A 25169-nucleotide genomic window follows, 5' to 3' on the forward strand; every position below is an offset into this window, starting at 1 on the left:
GGGTCACTCGTCGACATGGGTAACGAGATCCAGAGCCCGACATAGAGTACTGAGTACGGATATGAACCCGAGGAGCGTGCCGTGGTCCGGGACTCTACCCCAATTCCCATTTCCTCAGACAGCGAGGAAGAAGGCGATGAACCACCACCGAAGCAACAGGGCGAGCTTTCCATACGCCAAACCGACGAAGAGGTACAAGGCCGGGGGTTTGTCGAATAACAGCGGCACATCACCCTCCGCATGCGGATATACGACGCCAACGCAAGCACGGAACCCCCGACCAAGTGGAGGATCTTGGAGGCGGTAATGGGACCACCAACGAACGTCAACGACGACGACGAAGTATTTAGCCGTTTGACCAACGAGGTCAACATAGGCGAAGGTGAGGATGTGCTCACAGAAATCGAGAGGTGGCTCGAAAAGACAACAGCGGAGGCGACCGAGACATGGGCCAACCGAACCGGAGTCGAACCCCTCCCCGAGGAATTAGCGAGAGACATCAGGGAGCACGTACAGGTAGTACGGACGAAGCGGCGGAAGAGGACGTTCCATCGGAACATAGACGGCCACACGTACCGAGTGAGAATCACTAGGACCGGCCTGGTAACGGTAACCCTGCTTACGGCAGGTGAGGGGAGAGTGTGAGGACCCAAATCCACCGGCTTTGGAGCCCACACATTCGAACCTACAAATATTTATCAAAACTCATTAAAACGTGTATAAATCCTACTTGAATTACAATGAATTTATACATATAGCATGTAAAATGTACAAAACTGAATTATATGAATTAAATTTACACATACAAAATAATCATTTTTGAATTACCCTAATATACATGTAAACATTCATGACAACATCTAATTTCTTCATTTAAATAATTGTCTCTGCCCGCATACGGTAAATATTTTGGTGGAACATTATAATTTCCACAGATAACCCATAACCGGCTGGAATTTTAAATAATTCTGGGAATACAGCAATGCAATAAGCAACACACATAAGCTCCCATTGCAAGAACACCAAAAACATACAAACATACGTATACCAAGCCATTGCGACCAAGCACAGCAGGCATTAAAGCGAACCGTCGGTGCGGACATCGCACAAAGAGAAACGAAAAAATGCAATGTACTAGGAAGCGGTCACGTTAGCATACCAACAACACAGCGTGGGTACTAGACACAAGTTACCTACGAAGGGCAACCAACTCGTCGACAACAACAAGACCCAATAAGCAAGCAGCAGAGGGAAAACAAAAATAACTATGCTAGCTAACTGGAGATGCGTACCAACGAACTCACATGTTAGGGGGGCAGTACAAGAGGCATTTTTACATACGCAATTTAGAGATAAATACTTATAATGCGATATATGGGTAGAATAATACAGTTAAATGTAAGATACCTTAAGTAAATACATATAATAAGTAAAATTTATTGTTGTAGGATAACTGTCCACCTGCGCGTGGATAAGTATAAAAGGGCGACAAATTTCGCGAATTGAGACAGCAGCCAGCTAGGTATAGTAGCCTGCTAACGCCTTGTTTAGCGGTGAATGGGACTCCTGGGATTTTTCCATCTCACGAGTTCTTTATTTTAGCAACTTTGGGGGTTTTTCCAACCCCATCGTTAGAGGGATTGTGGTGGTTTTTCCACCTCCGCAACCTTCAGAAAGAGCAGGGTATAGGTCTTTCATCTTCGGTAAGAAGAATCGTAGTACTCTGGAGAAGCTTTCGCTCTTTTACATGTTTGGCATATCTTTTACGGCATTTTAAAATGATTTCCGACACCGTGAAATTGGATTGATTGTCAAAAATTCTAGATCTCACTAGCTCATAATTATGTTCTCTTTGTTCGAGAATAGGTGGAATTGCGGCCTGGCAGGCAACATCCCTACTAAATGACTTCAAAATTTTTACTGGCTTAAAACTTCACATGAAGAAGCTGGACTATCTGAATCTGATCCGGTTGAACTATCAGTACTATCTGGGTACGTTAATATGACCTTCGGTGGTTCCTTCGCAAGAGTGCTACCAACATCTGGGAACCCACCATTTATGAAGCCTCTACTAACTGGTTCAGTGCACGAGATGACTCGAGCACTGGCTGATATGGGGGCTATAGCCCCGAACGAGTTACCCCCTCTGTCTTCTCGTTCGGATTCTGGTTTCCCTGTCGACGATGATCCCTAGGACATTTCGGTGTGAGGACTCACTTTAGACCACACTTGAAAAAAAGCGGGTTTTTAATGGGCTCTTCGCAATAGATGTACGAATGCCCCATGCTTTGGCAAATCCAACACTGGATGCCTGAGTAATCCGGTCTCCTCGTCCTTCTAAAATCCAATGCCTCGATCTGCGAGTCTTCTTCGCCGTCTTCATATTCGGGTCTTACGTCCGGTGTTATTGCGCGAGCCTCGTTAACGTGGCGACCATGAAACCCCGTCGTAATGCTCCTGCTTTCCTTTAGCACTTGTTCGCCTCTCCGCGCAACATCCCGAAGGTCGTGCGAACTTCTGACATCAGCAGTAAAGAGCATCAATTTCAGACTACTGTTGACGTTCCGCTTTATTATGTCAATCAGTAAAGGCTCTGCCATGGGCTCCCTCAACCGCGCACTTAGCACTATCATATCAGTGTGGAACACGTCATAAGATTCATTAGTCTTCTGTTTGCGCATTGAGATCGCCATCATGATATCATGATCGCTCTTCAGAGTACCGAAATATCTTTTTAATGAATAGCACAAAAATGTATAAGTCGCGTTTGGGGTTTGTTTAGTAAACAACCAGTACCACTCTTCGCCCGCCCAGAAAGGAAAAGGTGGAAACTAGCCATTATTTGGTCGTCATAGCACTGTGTACGCTCGCACAAGCTGTCTAGCTTAAACAGGAAATCCGCAACGCTCCCAGTACCATCGAACGATATTTTCCACTCCTGGGGTTTCACTACTATGCTGCTCGGAGCAGGGTTCGTTGGGGTTACAACCGCTGGAATTGGGTTACATTCCGTTCTACTCGCGCTCCTGTTAAAATTCATCGATTGTTGAGCAGACCCGAGAGCTGCGTTGAGCTGGTCCATGTTGTTTCGAATCGTTCCCATCTCCCCCCGCATTTCTTCCTGCGAGGTCCGGAAAAGCTGGTGCAACACTTCCACCCACGAGTCTCCACGAGGAGCTTCGGCACGGATCCTGGGGTATGCGCCCTATCGCTTGCAGCTCCTCCAAAATTCCCATGATTGAATGGCAAAGCACCAGCTCCGTCCAGTGCGTATGTCGACACATTGGTCATTAGCGCGTATAGGTATTATGCGCGTTTATCAGGGGCGCGTTTTGATTTCTGGTGCTTCCCGGTCTATTCATTTTTTCGTGCTGGTCATTTTGGTCCGAGCTTGCATTCGTCTCCGTTGGACTTCCATCTCGGCTACCTACTGGTGTGTGCTTTACCAGGGGACGCTTAGCCTTCGGAAAAGCCCCCCTATTATTGTTACCCCGGTGCTTGTTCCCTCTAAAATTGCCTCCACTCCCGAACAGCGTGTTCCTGCCCATTCGCCCAAACGATTGGTCATGCGACATTATAATCAAAAAAAAGTAGTAAATTGCTAGGCTTGAGTACTGGTGTAAAAAAAAACTTCTAAGCCAAACGTAAGGCAGTCAGGGGTTAAAGAAAAATGTCAGAATTCACCCCCCCCCCCCACTTCACCATATATTATAGAGAACGATTGGTTAAAAAAAATATATATATAAGAAAAAAATTTTCGCGAAAGTTCAATTTAGTATTAATTCGATAATCGTATCGAACAAAAAAAAAATTCAAAAAAGCTGGAAATAAAGCGGTTGTTGAAATATACGTATTATATAATCAATAAAAAACAGTATAGGTTTCGAAAAACTACTTGTATATTTAGGTTTTAATGGGAATGTTGGCATCCCACCATTAGAAGGCAGTGTTATACAGGCACAAAAAAAAAAAATATAAAGATTTGTTTATACAACAATCCACTCACACCTGTACCTAGTGCTCCCAAGCGCAGTGCAAAGGGGGTATTAGGGACCCGCCTCTGAGATTGGTTGGGGCACTAGGGTCAGTTCAGATACACACAGTTCGGTCCCAGCACACCCAGCCACAACGCAGGGGCGGTCTCTAGGGGCTTACCCCTGGGACTGATTGGGGTTGTTGGGGCCTCCTGTACATTCAAACTGGATACCCCTCCTGCCACCGCCGCAATGGATGGAGCGGTTTCAAAAGCCGCTCCCCAGACTGGTGGAACAGGAAAGGGTGCCACTTTGAATCCCAGCTCAACCCGTCACAAGGCAGGTGGTATTAAGTATTACTACCTGGGATGTGGGACGAGCTGGGGTCCTTATAAGGCACACACACTCAACGCAACGCAGGGGCAGTCTCCAGGGGCTTAACCCTGGGACTTGTGGGATGGTCAACTTCACAAGTTGACCTGGAATGACCCTCGCGACCAGCGCCTCAGGAACCATGTTGGGCGCCATCTGTTATACATTAAACAGAAAAATTCCTAGCATGCCTATTCAAAATCAACTGTCAGAAAGCGCAGAACTCATTCAAAACGCTTATAATTCAAATAAAACGGCATCCGGTCGAACCAGATGCCACGGACAGACCGTTAAACATTCAAATTTTAAAATTCAAAAAAAGAAATTCTAACGAAAAAAATTTTATCGAACCGGAAATGACCGGTTACCATTCATGAAATATCCAAAAAAAAGCTGAAAATTATGAAAAGGAAGAAACAGGCCGAATATATAAAGGGGCCACCGAAAAATTAGGTGCGTCGGTGGCCATGGTTTTTGAGGGTGGGAATAAGCACCGCGCGTCGCAACAACACCCGCGGCGCCCCTTTTATGTATTCGGCCTGTTTCTTCCTTTTTATAATTTTCAGCTTTTTTTGGTTATTTCATGAATGGTAACCGGTCATTTCCGGTTTCATTAAATTTTTTGCGTTAGAATTTCTTTTTTTATTATTTAAAATTTGAATATTTAACGGTCTGTCCGTGGCATCCGGTTCGACCGGATGTCGTTTTATTTGAATTATATTATTATTATTTTGCTTGCGTGCAAAAGTGCGCAAGTCTAATTTGTACTTCAATTTTGTAAACATTAATTCAATATAAAACAGAATATATATATTTTAGAATATAATTCATTAATATATATGTACATTTTGGGTACTTCATGAAAATGTATAAACAATAGATTCAAAGTTATAAATTCAAATATTAGGCATATTACAAAATGCATGTTAAGAAAATATATGTATGTATGTATATGTTGTGAGGGTACAAAGCCCTCGGCTTAGGGGTCCTCACACTCCCCCCTCGCCTGCCGCAATGAGAGCCACCGTCTCCAATCCAGTGCGTGTGATGCGTATGTGGTAGACGTGGCCTTTAACAAAGCGCTTGAAGGACTGCAATCGTTGAGGTTGCCAGTTGACCTCGCTGGCCATACGGCTTAATGTTTCGCTGTCGTCGTTGTTCTTTGTTGCCCTTCCAGTCGATGGTGTGTGTGATGCCAGTCTATACTTTAAATGAAAAACTGGTGGATTTTCCTTAGGGTGTTCCCACCGTGTATGATGGACTTAAAAAAAAATGTGGTATATCATGAGCCTAGTTAAAGAATATATTTATGCGATTATGTAATTTTGGTTAGAGTTTACCGGGCTTCTAGTGATTGATCCGACTTCCGCGTACTTCTTGAAATGAAATTTCTTCGTGTATGATTTGACACTGTTCCGGTTGGGCATGCCCGTTACTACCGATTTGATCCATACTGAAGTAGAATCTTACAAAATAGTCTGTTATTCCGCAGCTGTCTCGGGGTGTGTGTTCGTTTAGGGCTGCCATGTGTCAGTCCTCTGTCGATCCGTACTTGATTTTCAGGAAATTTTCGTACCTGATTCTCCGCCTTTGTATGCTCTCAGCTGTTGACTTGTGCCTTGGGTTTCTCCGTGTCGCCTCTCGGTCTCCCCGCTGACTCGTGTGAGCGTACCGCAAATGGCTACCTCGCCGTTCTCTCTCTGTTGTTGTACCTTGGACATATTGCTTGCTGTTAGATAGGATGGTGTTGACGGGATTTTATTTTCGCTAGCTTTCTGCTTGTTGTTCAGTTTATGACTTTGCTCCTGGATTCGTTGTTGTCAGCGGCGTCGGTTGCGTGGTATGCTTTCAGCTCACTTAGGTGGGCTGTCCTTTGACTTTGTCTAGCTCCATGATCACTGGCGACACAAATTTCGTTAACCGGTGAGGTCCACTGTACCTGGGCGCTAGTTTGGCTACAAAGTTATCCATCGCTTTTGACAGCTGATGCTCCTTTACCAGCACTAGGTCGCCTATCGCCGGTCGCCATTGCCTTCTTCTTAAATTATAATGCTTTGCTTTTTCTATAGATGATCTCTCTATTGCTTACGTCATACCATCTCGAATATTTCTTTCATCCTCGTTGACTTCTCTCCTAGGTTCGCTAATTTCTCACCTGTACCAAATGTCTGCTCATCGTAAAGGCTGTTCTCGGATCCCTCCCTTGTACTAGGTATGCTGGACTATAACCGGTCGATACACATAAACTTGTATTCAGTGCCAGCGTTATCTCTGGTAACAACTCATACCACGTCTTCTGCTCTTTTCACGTAAATTGTGCTATCATCCTGTTTCTTCTCTCTGTCGGGTTCTCCTGCGGTGTATACGGCACCGTTAATTGGTGTTTCATGCAAAGTTCCGTTGTCCATAATAAATAATTTTGGGCTGCCCAACCATGCCAAAATCCTCTCTTGAAATCCTCTTGTTAAACATTCTGCCGTTACCTTTCTGGTTGGTAGTACCTCTACTCATTTTGAAAATTTGTCTAGGAAGACTAATGCCATTGTGTTTCCATGCTTCGATCGTGGCATTGGACCAACAATGTCTGCACAGACTGTTGCCCAAGGCTCCTCTGACATCTTCGTTAGCATCTTACCCGCGGCTGGCTGTTTACTCTGTTTGTATATTTGACATGCGTGACACTGCTGTACGTACTTTCTTATATCCCTGAACATTCCTGGCCAGTAATAACGTGTTGTTGCTCTTGCTACCGACTTTCGGATACCCTTTTGCCCTGCGCTCGGTGTATCGTGAATCTCCTCTAGCACTCTCGCAATGTGACCAGTCGGACTCTCTATCGCATTCAACCATTTCAACGCTAGGTGATCTGTTATTACTGTAAACGTGTACGGCCTCATATTTCGTATTGCCCAAACTATTGCCAGACACTCTTTTTCATTTGGTGAGTAGTTCATCTCTGTCTTGTTTAACCTGCGGCTTGCGTAGGCTATTACTCGCTCTTCGTCGCCTGAACATTGCGTAAGTACTGCAACAAGACCAAAATCACTTGCATCCGTCTGTAAACTAAGCTTCTTCGAAAAATCTAGGCAAGTGAGTACCGGTGCCTGTGTCAGTGCTGCTTTAAGTGCTTCGAATGCTGATTGAGTTAAGAGAATCTTCTATACCACGACACGACCCCTAAAAAACGTCGTAACTCTCGTATGTTCTTCGTTAAATGTGATAATATCGTCAAGATAAGCAAACGCGTATGGTTCCAATTCTGGTCCTATGGCACGATCAAGTGCTTCTGGAAAGTTGCTGGGGCTGAGTGCAAGCCAAATGGCATTACCCTCCATTGGTATAGTCCACGCCCATGTACTGTGAATGCAGTGTATTGCTTGCTGCTTGCTTCCATAGGGATTTGCCAATATCCATTTTTCAAGTCGAGGCTACTGATAAATCTTGCGCTTCTTAATTTGTCCAAGATATGTTGTATACGTGGTAAAGGGTTTGCACCTGGTACTGATCTTGCATTTAGTTGGCGGTAGTCTACGCAGAGTCTCCATTTGCCATTCTTCTTCTTTTCCAAAACTATAGGTGCGCTGTGCGGGCTATTCGATGGTTCGATGCAACCGTTTTCGATCAGCTCGTCGATTTCCTTGTTGATAATTTCTTGCATTTTCGGATTTTTCGGATAGCACCTTTGCACAATTTGACGGTCGTCTCTCAAAACTATTTTGTGTGTGGCAACGTTGGATACTCTTGACATCTTTGGGAGCACCTGTAATTCTTGTCTCAGAAATCTACTCACCGAATCCTCTGTCTTGCTAGTTGCTACCGACGCCATTGGGTTGTGTTCCTTGTAATCTTAGCTATTCGTTTCGACCATAGTTGTACATGTCGCTACCTCTTGCATCCATTCGTCTACTCTCAACGTTATTTCTTGACCACCACTTTTCATATCCAGGTTTGCCTTCGCCAGATAGTCCGTGCCAATTACCACCTCATCACCCAGTCCCGGTAGGATTAGCATCTCGTTCCTCTGTACTTTATCACCCATTCTTAATTCTGCATCTACCGCTTCTTTGATTATTATTGCTCCGCCATCGCCCATTCTTACTCGTGTCTTTACTTCCTTGAATTTGCCAGATTTTAATCTTTTCGCCATTGCATCGCTTATAAAGCTCCTCGTCGCTCCCGTGTCAATCGTTGCTACCGCTTCTTCTCCGTTTACATACGTTGTTACCAATATGCCTTTGTGTATTTAAATATGTCTAATTTCTCCTAGGGTGCACCTCCTCGGTTCCAATGTGTTCCCTGGTCGTTTCCCTGTGCGTTCCTACAACAATCACGCGTGAGCACGCCTATCTTACCACATGTCCAGCAAAATTCTCTTCTTATGCCTCGGCACCCGTATTAAAAGTGACCACCTCTTCCGCATCGTCTGCAGGCCGTCCTTGTGTCTACATATTCTTGTTGTGTCTTTGGCCTCTTCTACTCGCTCCTCCTGTCTTTGTTCTGCCTGGAGACAATGGTACTGACCTTCTTGATGCCGTGGTATGCATGGCGTCGTGGTTGGTCGCATTGGATCCCTGTCAGGAATAATATATTCATAGTCTTGAGCTAAATTTACCGGATCCTCATGATTGCTGAGCTCGCTCCGCTTTATATCTGCGCGAGTTTCTGTAGATGCGAGTTAGTTTATACTCCTCGGTGTAGCCCGCGTGACGCATGAGCCCTTGTAGTACTCAAACAAAATCTTTAAATAGCGCACCTTGTCGTTCTACGCGCATTCCAACTACATCTTCCAATTGCTCTAAGTACCGGGAGCTTAGGAAGAATTTCAGGAAGTCCTTCTTGAAGGCGACCCACTCCTGCCAATATCGGTTGTTATTCCTGTACCATACCAACGCTTTGTCCTTCAATAACTCCGACAGCGCTTTTGGAATTGTGTTGCGGTTGATATCATACACATCTGCTAGCTCCTCCACTCTTTCGATGAATCCTAGGGGATCTTTGCCTCCGTCGTACTTTAATCCCCACTTCCTTACTCTGTCCATGGTCGTTGCGTATGTGCCAGGCTACTGAATATAATGTATCGCTGGTTGTCCGAACTCCAGCTGATTGGATGCACCATTTACCTGTCTATCATTTGCGATTGTTCTGCTGTATATCCTCGTAGTATTAACCCAGAAATGTGAAATCCTTGTCGACCTCTTCGTTGCTGATGCTCTGAAAGTATATCTTAAAATTTTTATTTAAACCTGGTCGCGAGCCATAAATTTGACTCCTCCCGGCTCGGGCGCCAAAATGTGACCGACTTTTCCTTTGGTTTTGCCGGGGTTGGCCTCAGTCCGTCCAGGGTTCCTGAAATTAAAAATCCCTACCGGTTCTTCTAATGAATAACCCTGTTGTTTTCATGTAAAAAAAAAAAACGTTATATATATTTATTTCATAAAAAATCTATTACTACTCTTATTTTTATTGCTTTGTAGGAGGTGACTGAGGTATTAAAGCCCTCGGTCAACCTTTGCGTTCGAATGGAGTAAAAACCTCCAGACGAATATGCATTAGAAGTAAAAACTTTCAGGTGTACTCTTGGTCGGTAGTCATAAAACCTACCGACTCGCATGTCTGTCTCCTAATATCTCAATTTTAATGTGAATTCGTCGCCCTTATTTACTAATTTTGCAAGCAGGCAATATTATATATAATATTATTTCTATCTAATAATATTAACAATAGGGGGACTCATGTAACCGTATAAATGCCTTATAAAGTGTGTAAACGTATAAATTTATCTAGTACGTAAACGAGCTGTCAAATTTTGTATGAAAAATCATTTACACAATTTGTATAAATTTACGCGCATATTTCATTGCGTAAACGCGGTAAACTCAAAGGAATGCAACCTTGCAGACATTACAGCAGGCATTTTCATCAGAAATCTCCAATATCAGCAAGGAGAGGCGTTTTGGTTTTGATTTTTCACTTGATCTTGGCATTTTTTAATTTGTACAACAATCAAAAAAATTTTGTTTGGCAATAATACATCTGATAAACAATCAAGTTTATCAAGAGTATTACTAGGTGCGTTCATATAACAGCGTGTGTAAATGGAAATAATTTTACACCTTATAAGTTAATATGGTGGCCACCGTGGTGTGATGGTAACGTGCTCCGCCTGCCACACGGTATGCCCTGGGTTCGCACCCCGGGCAAAGCATCATCAAAATTTTAGAAATAAGTTTTTTCAATTAGAAGAAAATTTTTCTAAGCGGGGTCGCCCCTCGGCAGTGTTTGGCAAGCGCTCCGCTTCTATTTCTGCCATGAAAAGCTCTCAGTGAAAAGTCATCTGCTTTGCAGATGCCGTTCGGAGTCGGCATAAAACATGTAGGTCCCGTCCGGCCAATTTGTAGTGAAAATCAAGAAGAGCACGACGCAAATTGGAAGAGAAGCTCGGCCTTAGATCTCTTCGGAGGTTATCGCGCCTTACATTTATTTATTTCATTTATTGTCAAAACGGTGAACATTTTGTCATATAATTGAAATTATTTATAAAAAAAAAACATTTTTGAATAAAATTTTTTTTCTTGTACGTTTATTTAATGAAAATAATAAAAAAACTAAAAAAAAACAAGCAAAAATGCAAAATAAAATTTTGGGAATCGTCTGCAGTAACTGTTCGTATTTTCCAACAAAACGGTGCCGCAGAAAACGGTGAGTATGCCGGCCGCTCTTTGGCGGTCGTAACATAGCGGCACCGCTTTTGGAGGAAACAAAGCCTTAAGTATGTATAGTAAAACTCCAATTAGTAAGGTGTGAAATTATATCCATTACGCAAGCTACTATATGAACGCACCTAGTAATATTCTTGATAAAATTAATTGTTTATCAGCTGTATTATTAGCAAAAAAATTTTTTGATTGTTATACAAATTAAAAAATGCCAAGATTAAGTGAAAAATGAAAACTAAAACATCTTAACTAAGATATTCTTGTAAATGACTTGCTGACGTTGGAGATTTCTGATGAAAATGCCTGCTGTAATGTCTGCAAAGTTGCATTCCTTTGAGTTTACCGCGTTTACACAATGAAATGTGCGCGTAAATTTATACAAATTGTGTAAATGATTTTTCATACGAAATTTGACAGCTCGTTTACGAACTAGATAAATTTATATGTTTACACACTTTATAAGGCATTTATAAGGTTACATGAGTCTCCCTATTATGTATGTTGTATGTTGCAAAGGGTTGGTTGACCGATGCATTTTTATATTTTGTGCATATCTGTTAGGGTGCGCATATTAGGGTGATCCTATATTTAAAATTTATGTGGCGGAAATGTAAATATTTTGCTTGCGTGCAAAAGTGCGCAAGTCTAATTTGTACTTCAATTTGGTAATCATTAATTCAATATAAAACAGAATATATATATTTTAGAGTATAATTCAATAATATATATGTACATTTTAGGGACTTCATGAAAATGTACAAACAATAGATTAAAAGTTATAAATTTATTATTTAGGCATATTACAAAATGCATGTTAAGAAAATATATGTATATGTTGTGAGGGTACAAAGCCCTCGGCTTTGGGCTCCTCACAATATGTAAATTTTGTAATTATAACAATTTTAACAATTTTTGATAAAAGCTATACAAAAGTTTTAGTTTTCTGTAGCTAGTTTTCATCCTACTTTAACATTTATTGTATCGGTCGCTGATGATCGTTTAGTTAAGTTATGGGAAGTGGCTACATGCCGTGGACATTATAATAATATATCCTGCGTGCTGTTCCATCCTAGACAAGATTTGATATTGTCGAATGGTGAAGATCGTAGTATACGTGTTTTGGATATGACTAAGTAACAATATTTATATACATTCCGTCGTGATGGTGAACGTGTTTTGGATACTCACCGCATATCCTACTTTGAATTTATTTGTTGCTGGACACGATGGTGGTAAGTGCGTAATGTAATTAAAAAGATATTAATGTAAATAACCAAACTTTCATTCATCCTAATTATATAAGCATAAAAGTCCTAGCAAGGGGAAACATAGTCCAGAGACTAATAAAGAAAGAGAACGGGGAATGGTCACGTAATAGTGAGGAATCCCTTGAGGTGCTTTTCGACACACATTTCCCATCGGGAGACGGGTTAGAAGAACCAGTAGACATCACTCACGCTTCGACCACGGAGCGAGTAATTCCGAGCTTGGTGACCGATACAAAGATCGAATGGGCAGTGAAGACGTTTTCTAAGTTTAAATCGCCGGGCCCAGATGGTATATTCTCGGCTATGCTACAAGTTTCAAGTAGGGCAATCGTGGAATGACTTAAAATAATATTCGATGGACATATAAGACTGAATCATGTACCGCACTCTTGGAGAACTGCTCGTGTAGCTTTCCTACCAAAGGCGGTGAAGATCGGTTACGTGTATCCCAAGGACTATAGACCCATTAGTTCAACATCATTTCTGCTCAAAACCTTTGAGAAGCTGATAGATGTGTACATAAAGTCCACAACACAATACGCGTACACCAAAGGCAAGTCGGTAGACACCGCATTGCATTGGGTGGTAATAAGCATAGAGAAAGCCCTGGAATATAAGGAATATGCTCTAGGAGTATTCTTAGACTTTACCGGGGCTTTCAATAATGATTCTAAATAGGCAAATATGGATGGTCTTAATTTAATTAAAGTACATCCAGCTTTAACAAGATGGATTGGCTGCATATTAAATTGCACTAAGATTACATCACAATGGGGATTGTACGAGGCCACGAAATCAGGGGCCATGGGCACTCCGCAGGGAGGGATGCTATCACCTCTGCTGTGAACGCTGGTCATCAACCAACTTCTCAGGCGATTCGATGAGGGACCCGTAAAACTTACGACTTACGCTGGTGACGTTGCAATTTTCATAAGTGGAAAGTGCCTTCCAACGATTAGTTCTTTGATGGATGGGGCGCTTCGGGATATTCATGCCTGGGCATCTAATGTCGGGTTGAAAATCAACGCGGAAAATACGGATATGGTCTTGTTTACGAAGAGGTACAAGGTCCCAAATTGGACCAGGCCTAAGTTAGGAGGGGTGACCTTACAGGAGAAACCTTGCACAAAATATCTAGGAATCATCCTAGACAGTAAGCTGTCATGGAAGCTCAACGTGGAGGAGAGGGTGAAGAAGGCCTCAACGGCACTTAATAAAGAATGCTGGGGTGTACGTGGGGCTTATCGCCCTCTCTTTCTCATTTGGTTTGTACAGCGATTGTAAGCCTTAATTCTATACTACGGATTCCTTGTTTTGTTGAAAGCCACACAATAAACAACATACCTCAAAAAAATAAGGGGGTATGCAGATTATCAATGCTTAGCATTACGGGAGCACTGAAACAACCCCGACGGCTGCACTGTATGCCATTCTGCACATTCCACCTGTAGACCTGGTAGCAAAGAACATAGCATTAACAACTGCAACCAGGTTCGGTGCCTCGGGGCAGCTTGAGCGCCGACCATACGGCCATAGTAGTATAGCGTCATCAGTCACAAGACGAACAGACTACTTGATTTCCTATTTGCGCTTCGAAGGAGATCTTAAGGTCACAATAGAGGTGGACGGTTGGCGCAAGGCGCAAATGGCGGACTGTGCTGATCCGGAAATAAACAGATCCTACAGGCTGACAGATTACTGTAGCGTTTTCCAAGCGGAAATATTAGCCGTAGCCATAGCAGTAGAAACCCTGGAAGAGAATAGCTTAAGATGCCACCGTGTTAACTTTTATATTGACATTAAAGCAGCAATTAAGTTAATAATCTCGCATAGCACAACATCTAAATGCGCGTTAGAGTGTAAGAAGTTTCAGGAAAGAATCGGGACAGGGAGAAGCATACATCTATATTGGGTCCCAGGGCATATGGGAATACATGGGATTGAAAAATCGGATGAACTAGCTAAAAAGGGTGCATCCCTTGAAGCTCGCTTCGTAGACGTCCCAATTAGACTGGGCGAGATTAAGCGATGGCGAGAGGTACACATGATCGAACAAGCGGGAAAGGCGTGGGTTCAAGCGCGGGACTGTAAAGTGTCGAAGATTATGTGTAGGTCTTACAACCTTAGACTAGCAAAGTTGTTTCTATCATTAAAAAGAGAGGACTGTAGACTCATGACGGGTATTTTGACTGGACACTGCCTTGTGGCGTCACATGCCTTTAAATTAGGCTTGGTCAGTGATAGCAGATGTAGGAAGTGCGAGTTGGAGGAGGAAACGATCGCGCACGTTCTGTGCTCGTGCTCTGCGCTTGCCAGACTAAAACTTCAGCTATTAGGAGTGATACAGCTGTCAGATCTAGAAGCAGTAAGTGGCCTAAGTCCTAGGAAGCTTTTAGTAAGAGGACGGAGTTATTTTATAATATAGGCCTTGGTTTTTGATATGGTTTTCCAGTTTGTGGTTAAAACAAACTACTGGTAATACTACGGACTCAATCAGTCTATGTGAGGTCCTCATGGACCGGCCAGTTCAACCTAACCTAACCTTCGCTATAGGCATGGTCGTATTCAAACTGGAACGTGAACGACCAGCTTATGCGGTGCATTGTAATTTGTTGTATTATTTAAGGATCGCTTCCTACGCAAACTTGTTTTCGCCAGAACAAAATATACTGTTGTAATGCAATTACGTGGCGGTGGAAAATTTCCGGTACACAGCTTGCCGTATAATCCAGCCCTAAACGCTGTGCTCATTTGCGCACGTTCTAACAATTTGGAGAATAGCACTTATGATCTATATCAAATACCCAAAATTACGGAATCTCAAAATGAAACGAATCTTCTTTGCGTATAACCACCATTTGGTTTGCGCGTAATTGAGTCGCTGTATTCGATCGTAATCAAAAAAGAGGTGACAAAGAAAATTCCTACATTCTGCGAAGAATTTTTTTATGCTGGCACTGGTATGCTACTTAAAAACGATCCGAGTATATTATTCTTTATGAAGTCCAACGGTTAGTGTCAATTGGCTGTATAAAAAAGGCAAAATGTCGTATGGACTGCTGATATGTCATTGGTCGCTTTACTCTGTAATCATTCTGTGACCACATGCGATCTTCGCCTTCTGTACTTGTGCGCCATACAAGAGAATTGCCACGTCAAATCGGGCGCATGGGATTAATCGGGCGCCTCCATTAACACAACTAGCAATCATATTAAATATGCTATCACCAATGATCATGGTATTATTCGTACACTTGATTTACCCATATACTTGAAACGTGTTAAAAGCAATAATGTTTTTTGTTTGGATCGTCAAAGCCGTACGCGTGTACTACATATTGATTCAACTGAATATAAATTCAAAGTGGCTTTGATAAACCGCAAATATGCAATGCAAATTTAGTGGGCCAAAGCATTATCGCATATCTGCAACAAAAAGGATATCCAGAAGTTGCACTATATTTTGTCAAGGATGAGAAGATTTGTTTTGATTTGGCACTGGAGTGTGGTAACATAGAAATTGCATTTGAAGCTGCAAAAGCACTTGACGATAAGGATTGCTGGGATCATCTTGGGCAAGCTGTCTTATTACATGTAAATATGAGATTGTTTAAGTAGAATTTCTGGGTGTGCTGGCCGTTACTTATTGTCCAAGTTACAACTCTCTGATAGCCACAATAGGGACCTGGATACTTTCGGTCGCTAGTCAGGTCGAGGTGCTGTGAGGGCGCTTCGTATGGCAGCCGTTTCTATGAACCTGAGCGACTCTGGGCTGTCATTTGAGTGTAAACCCATTTAATTTGTTGTGTCTCTCCCACAAATTGTCATTCTCGGGGCAGCTTCTTGCAGCTGGACTGCTCCATACCCTGATGCTCCGGGAATGTATTGAACCCCATACTCTTATCAAAGCGTCAAGTGTAAAAGATGGTTGCACCGGCGTTCGTCCTCCCGGGAATTTCTACAAAACTTTTGTGGCCTTCAGCTGTTCGCGTCCAAGAACGTCCCGATAAAAATTCGAACGAAGTAGCGGTTACACAACCCACCAACGCCATAGGTTTTACAAAGTCCAGGTAGATACTTGAATTCATATGGTACTTTGTTTACTTTATTATTTTGTATGCATATATACACTAGTTTATTTAACTATCATTATTTTTCTACTTATTAAATAGACTGTCATGCGATTTTGGCTGAGATTTTGGAAAATCAAAAAACTTGAATTGCTAACCAGCAAAAAATTCGCGAACGCCTACAAAATGTCGAGAAAGCTTGCGATTAGGCAACGCTAATGGCACAGAACCAATCCATCCGCGAATGTAAAGGCTGGTTTTCATTATGTCAAAATTACTGACATCAAATACTGACTTAACTGTCACCATGGCGTTTTGGTGTCAAATGTGTTTTCATTACATATAAAAAACTGGCATGAAGTCGATATAGCAGTGTGTGTTAAAGACTGTCATCAAATTCTGGTGTCAGTCGATTGACATCCAGTTTTCACCACTGATGTCAAACGTTAAGTAAATATTTTCGACAGCCCATCAGCTGTTGCATTCTTTTGAACAAAAGACAAAAATAAAAGTAGAAGTGCGAGAGTGAATTAAATTTTGTAAAAGTCGATCAAACAATTAATTTTAACAAAAAAATGCTGAAAAATAAACAAATGGCGATACTGCTGCGACTCTTTGTTTTGTGACAAGCCTAAGGGCATGGAGAAGAAAGCGGCACCAGCTAAGGAAGCGGAAGCAGTGGTGGGTTAGGCCAGGGCTTCGGGATAGAGGAACATGTTAGTTCTACGCTACACTAAGCTGTTCGTGCTAGATCCAAAATGGTGTAAAAATTGTTTGAGGATGACTCTGGAGGACTTTGACTTTCTTGTGGAGCGCATAAACCCATACGTTTACAAATCTAATACGAAGTTCCGGGATGCCATCTCGGTAGGGGAGAAGTTGGCAGTAACTTTACGTTACTTGGCAACAGGAGATAGCTTTTCCAGCCTGATGACTGTTTTCCTGTTGGGAAAAACTACCATCTGTCATGCAATACGTGAGACATGTCGTGCTATTTATGAAGCTTTGAAAGACGATTTTTTAGAAGTGAGTATTCATGTGATTTCTTTAATCAGTCAGAAATATACACATATATTAATGGTGGTTATATTTCGTCAAGGTTCCCAGCAGTCATGAAGAATGGACAGAAATTGCTCAACGTTTTGAACAGCGGTGGAATTTCCCTAATTGCTGTGGGGCACTTGATGGGAAGCATGTAGCTATTCAGGCACCTGCAAACTGTGGCTCTGAGTACTTCAATTATAAAAAATTCGACAGCATTGTTCTCATGGCTCTAGTGGACGCCGACTACAAATTTTTGTTTGTAGAAGTTGGAGCATATGGCCGTGAATCTGATGGTGGTGTATTTGGAAGGTAATTCTGCTACAAAATCTTGAAATTTAGTGTAAATAATCATTAACTCTTATTCCAAAATACACATATGTCCACTTTCTACTGCACTTGCTGAAAATACAATTAATTTTCCACCACCGAAGCCACTTCCACATGAAGGAAATGAAATGCCTTTTGTCATTGTTGCTGACGACGCTTTTCCTTTGAAAACGTACATAATGAAACCTTTTTGTTATCGTGAACAAGTTATGTCGCACAAAATTTTCAACTATAGGCTATCTCGAGCCAGAAATGTAGTTGAAAATGTGTTCGGAATATGTGCATCGCGGTACCGAATTCTGAGAAGGCCAATGGACGTGAAACCAGTATACGCGAAAGCTATTGTTCTGGCCATTTGCGTCCTACACAATTTTCTTTTAAGCCGCAAATCAGTATATATGAGAACATCTGACGTAGATAGTGAGACAAATGGTGTTGCTGTTCAAGGTAATTGGCGAATGGAGCTTGGAGAAAGCGGAATGCTCCCATCAATTCGGCCAAGCAGTACTTTAGGTAGGCCAGCAAGCAATGCAGTAAATGTGCGTGAACAATTTATGGAGTACTTCATGACACCTCATGGTGAAGTTGCCTGGCAATACAACAGAACAATACTACATGACTCATTTTGGTAGTTTAGAAGCAGGTGTGCAATAGACCGGGTTGTTCCTTAAAATATTCTTTTTGTTCGTCAAATTAAAGTGCTTTGAAATTCATGGCAATGTTATTTTTGAATTATTTGACAAAGTTTTTAAACAAAGAAGTTCCAATATTTTTTATGTTTGGTGAATATTTTTATACCTCTGTTTGATGAAAGAAAAATAATATTTTAAGGGCCTACAACTCGGTACCTGACACAACTATGTGAAAACGACTTCCGAACTCAAAAGGACATTAGAAGAAATTGGGGTAATAGTCTAGTTGAGGGTTCGACTGCTAATACGCTACCAAAAATAGCGAGAGAGGTGTCAAAAGACGCGTATTAATCTCGGGAACAATAATCCGAAGGCGGAAAAGAAATATTTTATCTCTGTCCGGAGATATTTCCAGTTGAAGTTGGCGATTTTCATGAGGTTGTTGTTGTTGTACCCACCAAAAAAAAGTGTGCATCACCGTGGCGGTAGCCACGGTTATACCACACACCCGGACTTGGCATAGCGTAGCCCAGGGTTATTTTTTATAAGCGCGGCCGAAGGCCGCCAACGCAGAAAGGTGTTCTGCGCAAAAATACTATGGATCCGACCCCCGGTTTCGGAGGTACCCGAGGGTCTTTTTCGGTTTTTTGTTTATATCTTTTGAACGAGTTAATATTTTTATTTTTCGCCTTCGGATTATTAATACTGATATCAAGACACGTCGATTGACACCTCTCTCGATATTTTTGGTTGCGTATTAGCAGTCGACCCCTCAACTAGACTATTACCGAAATTGGCTCTCAAGGTAAACATTTTGCCATATCAATCGGATGTCAAATAAAAAAGTTACACTAAAAAACTATTTGTTTTTGTAAGGATAAAAAAAACAAATAAATTTTCCGAAACCCCCTCAACACGAGCTTCGAGTTTATTTATTGTGTTAACTAATTTTTTATGAAAATATGCTTCATTACCCAATACAGAAACTGTGATTTTTTTTTAATGTGGCGGTTCTGAGAGCAGAATTTTGGCAGGCATGTAGCTTCTTCCAGTGGGTAATTTTTAGGCTTGGCGATCGTATAGGGGACGCGTAGCATGCAATCGGCTGGCCAATTGCTTTGTATGTGGTAATGAGCGTTTCTTTGTCTTTTCCCCAAGTACTGCCAGCAAGGGATTTGAGGATTTTATTACGGCTCTGGATTTTCGGCACAATTGCGGCTGCATGCTCACCAAAATGTAGGACAGTCGGTAGCGTAGTGCCATCGACGTTGATGTTCGAAATGGTCGACATTTGGGATGTCCATGTTGTAAATAAGGTCGCGGAGGATTTAGTCGGTGAGAATGCCAGGTTTCGCGAGGCGAAAAAACTGGAGAGATCAGGGAGGTAGTCGTTTATTCTATTGCAAAGCTCATCGATCTGTGGGCCTGGGCCTGTGGCCATTATTGTGCAGTTATCGGCGTATAGAACATCACCCTGTGGCATCCCTTGTTTAATTCTTCTTGGTTTTGATGTTTGATTTCTAAATTGAACCGATGCCTGCCGACCACACAGATAATTTGCGGCCCACCTTTTAAGACATGGAGGAAGGGTAGACCCTTCCAGGTCTTGCAGTAACGTGCCGTATCAAAAGCTTTTGATAGATCTAGCGCAACGAGTACTGTTCTATGGTGGGGGTTTTGATTTAAACCGCAATTTGTCTGGGTGTTGATGGCATTTAGCGCGGTGGTGGTGCTATGGAGTTTCATGAAGCCATGCTGATGACAGGCTAGCTCCAAATTTGCTTTGAAGTAGGGGAGCAAAATGGCTTCAAGCGTCTTGGCTACTGGCGATAGGAGAGATATCAGGCGATATGACTCTCCTATGTTAGCTGGTTTCCCAGCCTTTAGTAGCTGCAACACCTTGGCAATTTTCCATTTTTCGGGAATGACAAAGGTGGAAAGAGACAGGTTGAAGGCATGTGCTAAATATTTGAAATCCTCTTTCCCCAGGCTTTTAAGCATCCTTAAGCATGGCTATGCCGTCTGGGCCCACTGCTTTGGATGGTTTAGCATGACCGATGGCGTCCTCAACCTCTCTGGCGGTGATGGTAATTGGAGACGCGCTGAATATATGTTTATGTGCACATCTGTTGGCACTCCGTCTATCTTTGCCGACCGTAGAATGCATTATATATTGTCGGCAGAAAGCGCTCGCGCATTTCTTCGCATCCGACAGCACTTTATCGCCAAAGGCGATGGTAATTTTGTCATTGTGCTTAGACGGATTCGATAGGGACTTTACGGTGGACCAAAGTTTACCCACACCGGTAGAGAGGTTACAACCTCTTAGGTGCTCCTCCCATTTCGCCCACTTGTGTTCATCCACAAGCAAATATTTTATCTCTGTCCGGAGATATTTCCAGTTGAAGTTGGCGATTTTCATGAGGTTGTTGTTGTTGTACCCACCAAAAAAAAGTGTGCATCACCGTGGCGGTAGCCACGGTTATACCACACACCCGGACTTGGCATAGCGTAGCCCAGGGTTATTTTTTATAAGCGCGGCCGAAGGCCGCCAACGCAGAAAGGTGTTCTGCGCAAAAATACTATGGATCCGACCCCCGGTTTCGGAGGTACCCGAGGGTCTTTTTCGGTTTTTCGTTTATATCTTTTGAACGAGTTAATATTTTTATTTTTCGCCTTCGGATTATTAATACTGATATCAAGACACGTCGATTGACACCTCTCTCGATATTTTTGGTTGCGTATTAGCAGTCGACCCCTCAACTAGACTATTACCGAAATTGGCTCTCAAGGTAAACATTTTGCCATATCAATCGGATGTCAAATAAAAAAGTTACACTAAAAAACTATTTGTTTTTGTAAGGATAAAAAAAACAAATAAATTTTCCGAAACCCTCTCAACACGAGCTTCGAGTTTATTTATTGTGTTAACTAATTTTTTATGAAAATATGCTTCATTACCCAATACAGAAACTGTGATTTTTTTTTAATGTGGCGGTTCTGAGAGCAGAATTTTGGCAGGCATGTAGCTTCTTCCAGTGGGTAATTTTTAGGCTTGGCGATCGTATAGGGGACGCGTAGCATGCAATCGGCTGGCCAATTGCTTTGTATGTGGTAATGAGCGTTTCTTTGTCTTTTCCCCAAGTACTGCCAGCAAGGGATTTGAGGATTTTATTACGGCTCTGGATTTTCGGCACAATTGCGGCTGCATGCTCACCAAAATGTAGGACAGTCGGTAGCGTAGTGCCATCGACGTTGATGTTCGAAATGGTCGACATTTGGGATGTCCATGTTGTAAATAAGGTCGCGGAGGATTTAGTCGGTGAGAATGCCAGGTTTCGCGAGGCGAAAAAACTGGAGAGATCAGGGAGGTAGTCGTTTATTCTATTGCAAAGCTCATCGATCTGTGGGCCTGGGCCTGTGGCCATTATTGTGCAGTTATCGGCGTATAGAACATCACCCTGTGGCATCCCTTGTTTAATTCTTCTTGGTTTTGATGTTTGATTTCTAAATTGAACCGATGCCTGCCGACCACACAGATAATTTGCGGCCCACCTTTTAAGACATGGAGGAAGGGTAGACCCTTCCAGGTCTTGCAGTAACGTGCCGTATCAAAAGCTTTTGATAGATCTAGCGCAACGAGTACTGTTCTATGGTGGGGGTTTTGATTTAAACCGCAATTTGTCTGGGTGTTGATGGCATTTAGCGCGGTGGTGGTGCTATGGAGTTTCATGAAGCCATGCTGATGACAGGCTAGCTCCAAATTTGCTTTGAAGTAGGGGAGCAAAATGGCTTCAAGCGTCTTGGCTACTGGCGATAGGAGAGATATCAGGCGATATGACTCTCCTATGTTAGCTGGTTTCCCAGCCTTTAGTAGCTGCAACACCTTGGCAATTTTCCATTTTTCGGGAATGACAAAGGTGGAAAGAGACAGGTTGAAGCCATGTGCTAAATATTTGAAATCCTCTTTCCCCAGGCTTTTAAGCATCCTTAAGCATGGCTATGCCGTCTGGGCCCACTGCTTTGGATGGTTTAGCATGACCGATGGCGTCCTCAACCTCTCTGGCGGTGATGGTAATTGGAGACGCGCTGAATATATGTTTATGTGCACATCTGTTGGCACTCCGTCTATCTTTGCCGACCGTAGAATGCATTATATATTGTCGGCAGAAAGCGCTCGCGCATTTCTTCGCATCCGACAGCACTTTATCGCCAAAGGCGATGGTAATTTTGTCATTGTGCTTAGACGGATTCGATAGGGACTTTACGGTGGACCAAAGTTTACCCACACCGGTAGAGAGGTTACAACCTCTTAGGTGCTCCTCCCATTTCGCCCACTTGTGTTCATCCACAAGCAATCTGATGCGTTGGTTTATATCCCTTGAGTACGGCGCTGATATCAGGGCGGTATCCACTGGGCAACAGGTGACAGGAGGGATGTAGATGTTGATGATTTCTAATTTTGCATCGCCTGACCGGACAGATAGGCCTTGACGTTCTAAGACATTGTCCCTGCGGTCGATGCCAGGATCAAATATATGATATTGCACAAAGTGATGTATGATAAACGCGAGGCCGCCTCCATTTCCGCTCATGCGATCTTTTCTGTGGACATTATACCCAGAACAGGTTTGCAGTGCAGATCTTGCTGTGAGTTTAGTCTCTTAAATCTCAGCAATGCGGATGTTGTGCCGCTTCATGAAATTGACTATCTCCGTGATCTTCCCAGTTAATCCATTACAGTTTAACTGCAGAATTCTGAAGTGCATAGGGGGAGACGTCGCCACTCTGGGAGTAAGTGACGGGTGACTACGCCTGGGTTGAGGAAGGCCAGGACGCAACTGCTGTTGTGGCCTGGGACTGGGCGTCCTTGGGCAAGCATTGGGGTTCCCGGTAGATTGGGGTTTGCGACCTGGCAACATGGCGCAATGAAACCCGTCGGGGGGTTGCCGTCGCGGAGACCAGAACATCTAGGAAAGTGGCACCGTCCATGGCAGGAGCTGCATTGGCGGATGTCGCAAACGTATATATTCTATGCTGGTAAACGGTGCAAAGGGAGGCAGGGACTAAGAGTTTGTTTCCCTGATCTACACAATTGCTGGTGGCAAAGAGGGGGAAGAAGACGGGGGGCAGGGGCTGAAGCTCGGCATTGCTCCCGACTCTACTACGGAGATTGTATGTATGAGACAAAATATTTCACTAAACCTCCAATACCGTCACAAGAGCTTTTGCCATGTCGTGTTACAAAATCACTTTAATTCTGAAAAATAACAACAAATGATTGTTTTGAATAATAAACATGATATTTTAATTAGTTTTAAGCATTTGGCATTGATCGCCTTGTATGCTGATATGTAATGCATTAATATATTGGAAAAAAGATTAATATTCAAAAATTCATATTTCGAAAACAACGAGCTTTGGCCAATGGATATTTACCCAAGTTGTAACATAAACTACTCACTCGATACAGAAAAAGTTTAAACAAAAAAGAAATAACCCTTTTTGAGAAATTAATTTTTGAAAAAAAGTCATACTTTTTTACTAAATACTAAAATTTTTTTTTTTAAACTATGCAATTGTTTATAAATTTATATAAAAGTAAAGGTAATAACGTAAATTTCAAAGAAAAATCATGAGAATCGGTCAAAAGTTATTGACAGTTGAAAAAATAGGATAGAAATTATTTGTAATTATATTTTTTGGGAAAACGCAAACAATGTTTTATTTCTTCATAAAGCTCCATTATAAAAATGAGAATCAAAGATAGCTATGACCGCCATTTTTGAACTTTGGAGTATTCTAATCTCTGAGTATAATCGCACCAGCAGGCTGTTTCGGGGTATCATAAAATCTCAAAAAATTTAAATTTTGGATTACATCAATTTTCTATGAAACGAGCGATATGTACAAATAAAAAGTGGCTTGCGTATTAAAATTTTTTTTTTTGATTCAGTCTTTGCTTATTATTAAGTTCAATAAAGCTGTTCAGTTTAATATACATTTCGTAGTTTTTAAGTCTTTGAACAAACAAAAAATGGCTTACGTACTAACATTTTTTTAAAATTCAGTCTTTGCTTGTCATTAACATCAATAAAGGTGTCAGTTTAATATACATTTTTTTTAAATAACATTTTGTACTTTTTAAGTCTTTGCTTTTTACATTTACGCTATTCACAGGGGTGGTAAATAGCTATGTATATATTAAGATAAATAAGATACATTTCATTTGGCTTGAAATAAATAAAAATAAAAACACACATTTCATTTGGACAAAATGGAAAATGTTAACATAGTAATTTATGTGTATTTAATAATTTTCGTAAAAACTTTATTTTTTTTTTGTGTTGTATGAAAGAAATTGCTTAACACCCTCGACGAAAAAAAATTTCACTATATTTTAAATGAAAATATACAAAAATGTAGGTACATATGTTACGAATGAAACCATTTTAAGTTTTGTCCCAGTTTACTTCAGTTCACTGTATACAGTGTTCCACAAAAGTCTACTTAGATGCAACTAAATTTCAGAATTTTTTCGAATATGAAGTTTTGTAGCCCATTCAATTCTTGTATAATAATGTGTAACTTACAAGCAGATCGCTCGCTTCCCTAATTTTTGACAATTCTTTTTTCGATCTTAAGTTTTTTTACCCAAAGACGTCAGAAAAAAAAATTGCCAAAAACCAAGGAAATATTCAATCTCTTTGGAAGTTACACATTATTGTATTAGAATTGAATGGGTTGCAAAACTGCATACTCGAAA

The 25169-nt window shown here is 41.8% G+C and overlaps 1 protein-coding gene and 2 pseudogenes across 1 annotated transcript; all 3 read left to right on the forward strand.

Annotated features, from left to right (window-relative positions):
• Positions 1 to 306: 306 nt before the first annotated feature.
• On the forward strand, positions 307 to 15948 carry LOC137241686 (coatomer subunit alpha pseudogene; annotated as a pseudogene).
• Positions 15949 to 17019: 1071 nt separating this feature from the next.
• Positions 17020 to 17757, forward strand: LOC137242405 (uncharacterized; annotated as a pseudogene).
• A 73-nt stretch (positions 17758 to 17830) lies between these two features.
• On the forward strand, positions 17831 to 18558 carry LOC137241687 (uncharacterized; the record flags this gene model as incomplete). Its single annotated transcript, XM_067769169.1, has 1 exon — positions 17831 to 18558. A coding segment is annotated over one exon (573 nt), but the record flags the coding sequence as incomplete, so codon positions are not given.
• Positions 18559 to 25169: the final 6611 nt, after the last annotated feature.

The sequence above is a fragment of the Eurosta solidaginis genome, chromosome 2 (assembly GCF_040869045.1).
Source record: "Eurosta solidaginis isolate ZX-2024a chromosome 2, ASM4086904v1, whole genome shotgun sequence".
NCBI classification, from domain to species: Eukaryota; Metazoa; Arthropoda; class Insecta; order Diptera; family Tephritidae; genus Eurosta; species Eurosta solidaginis.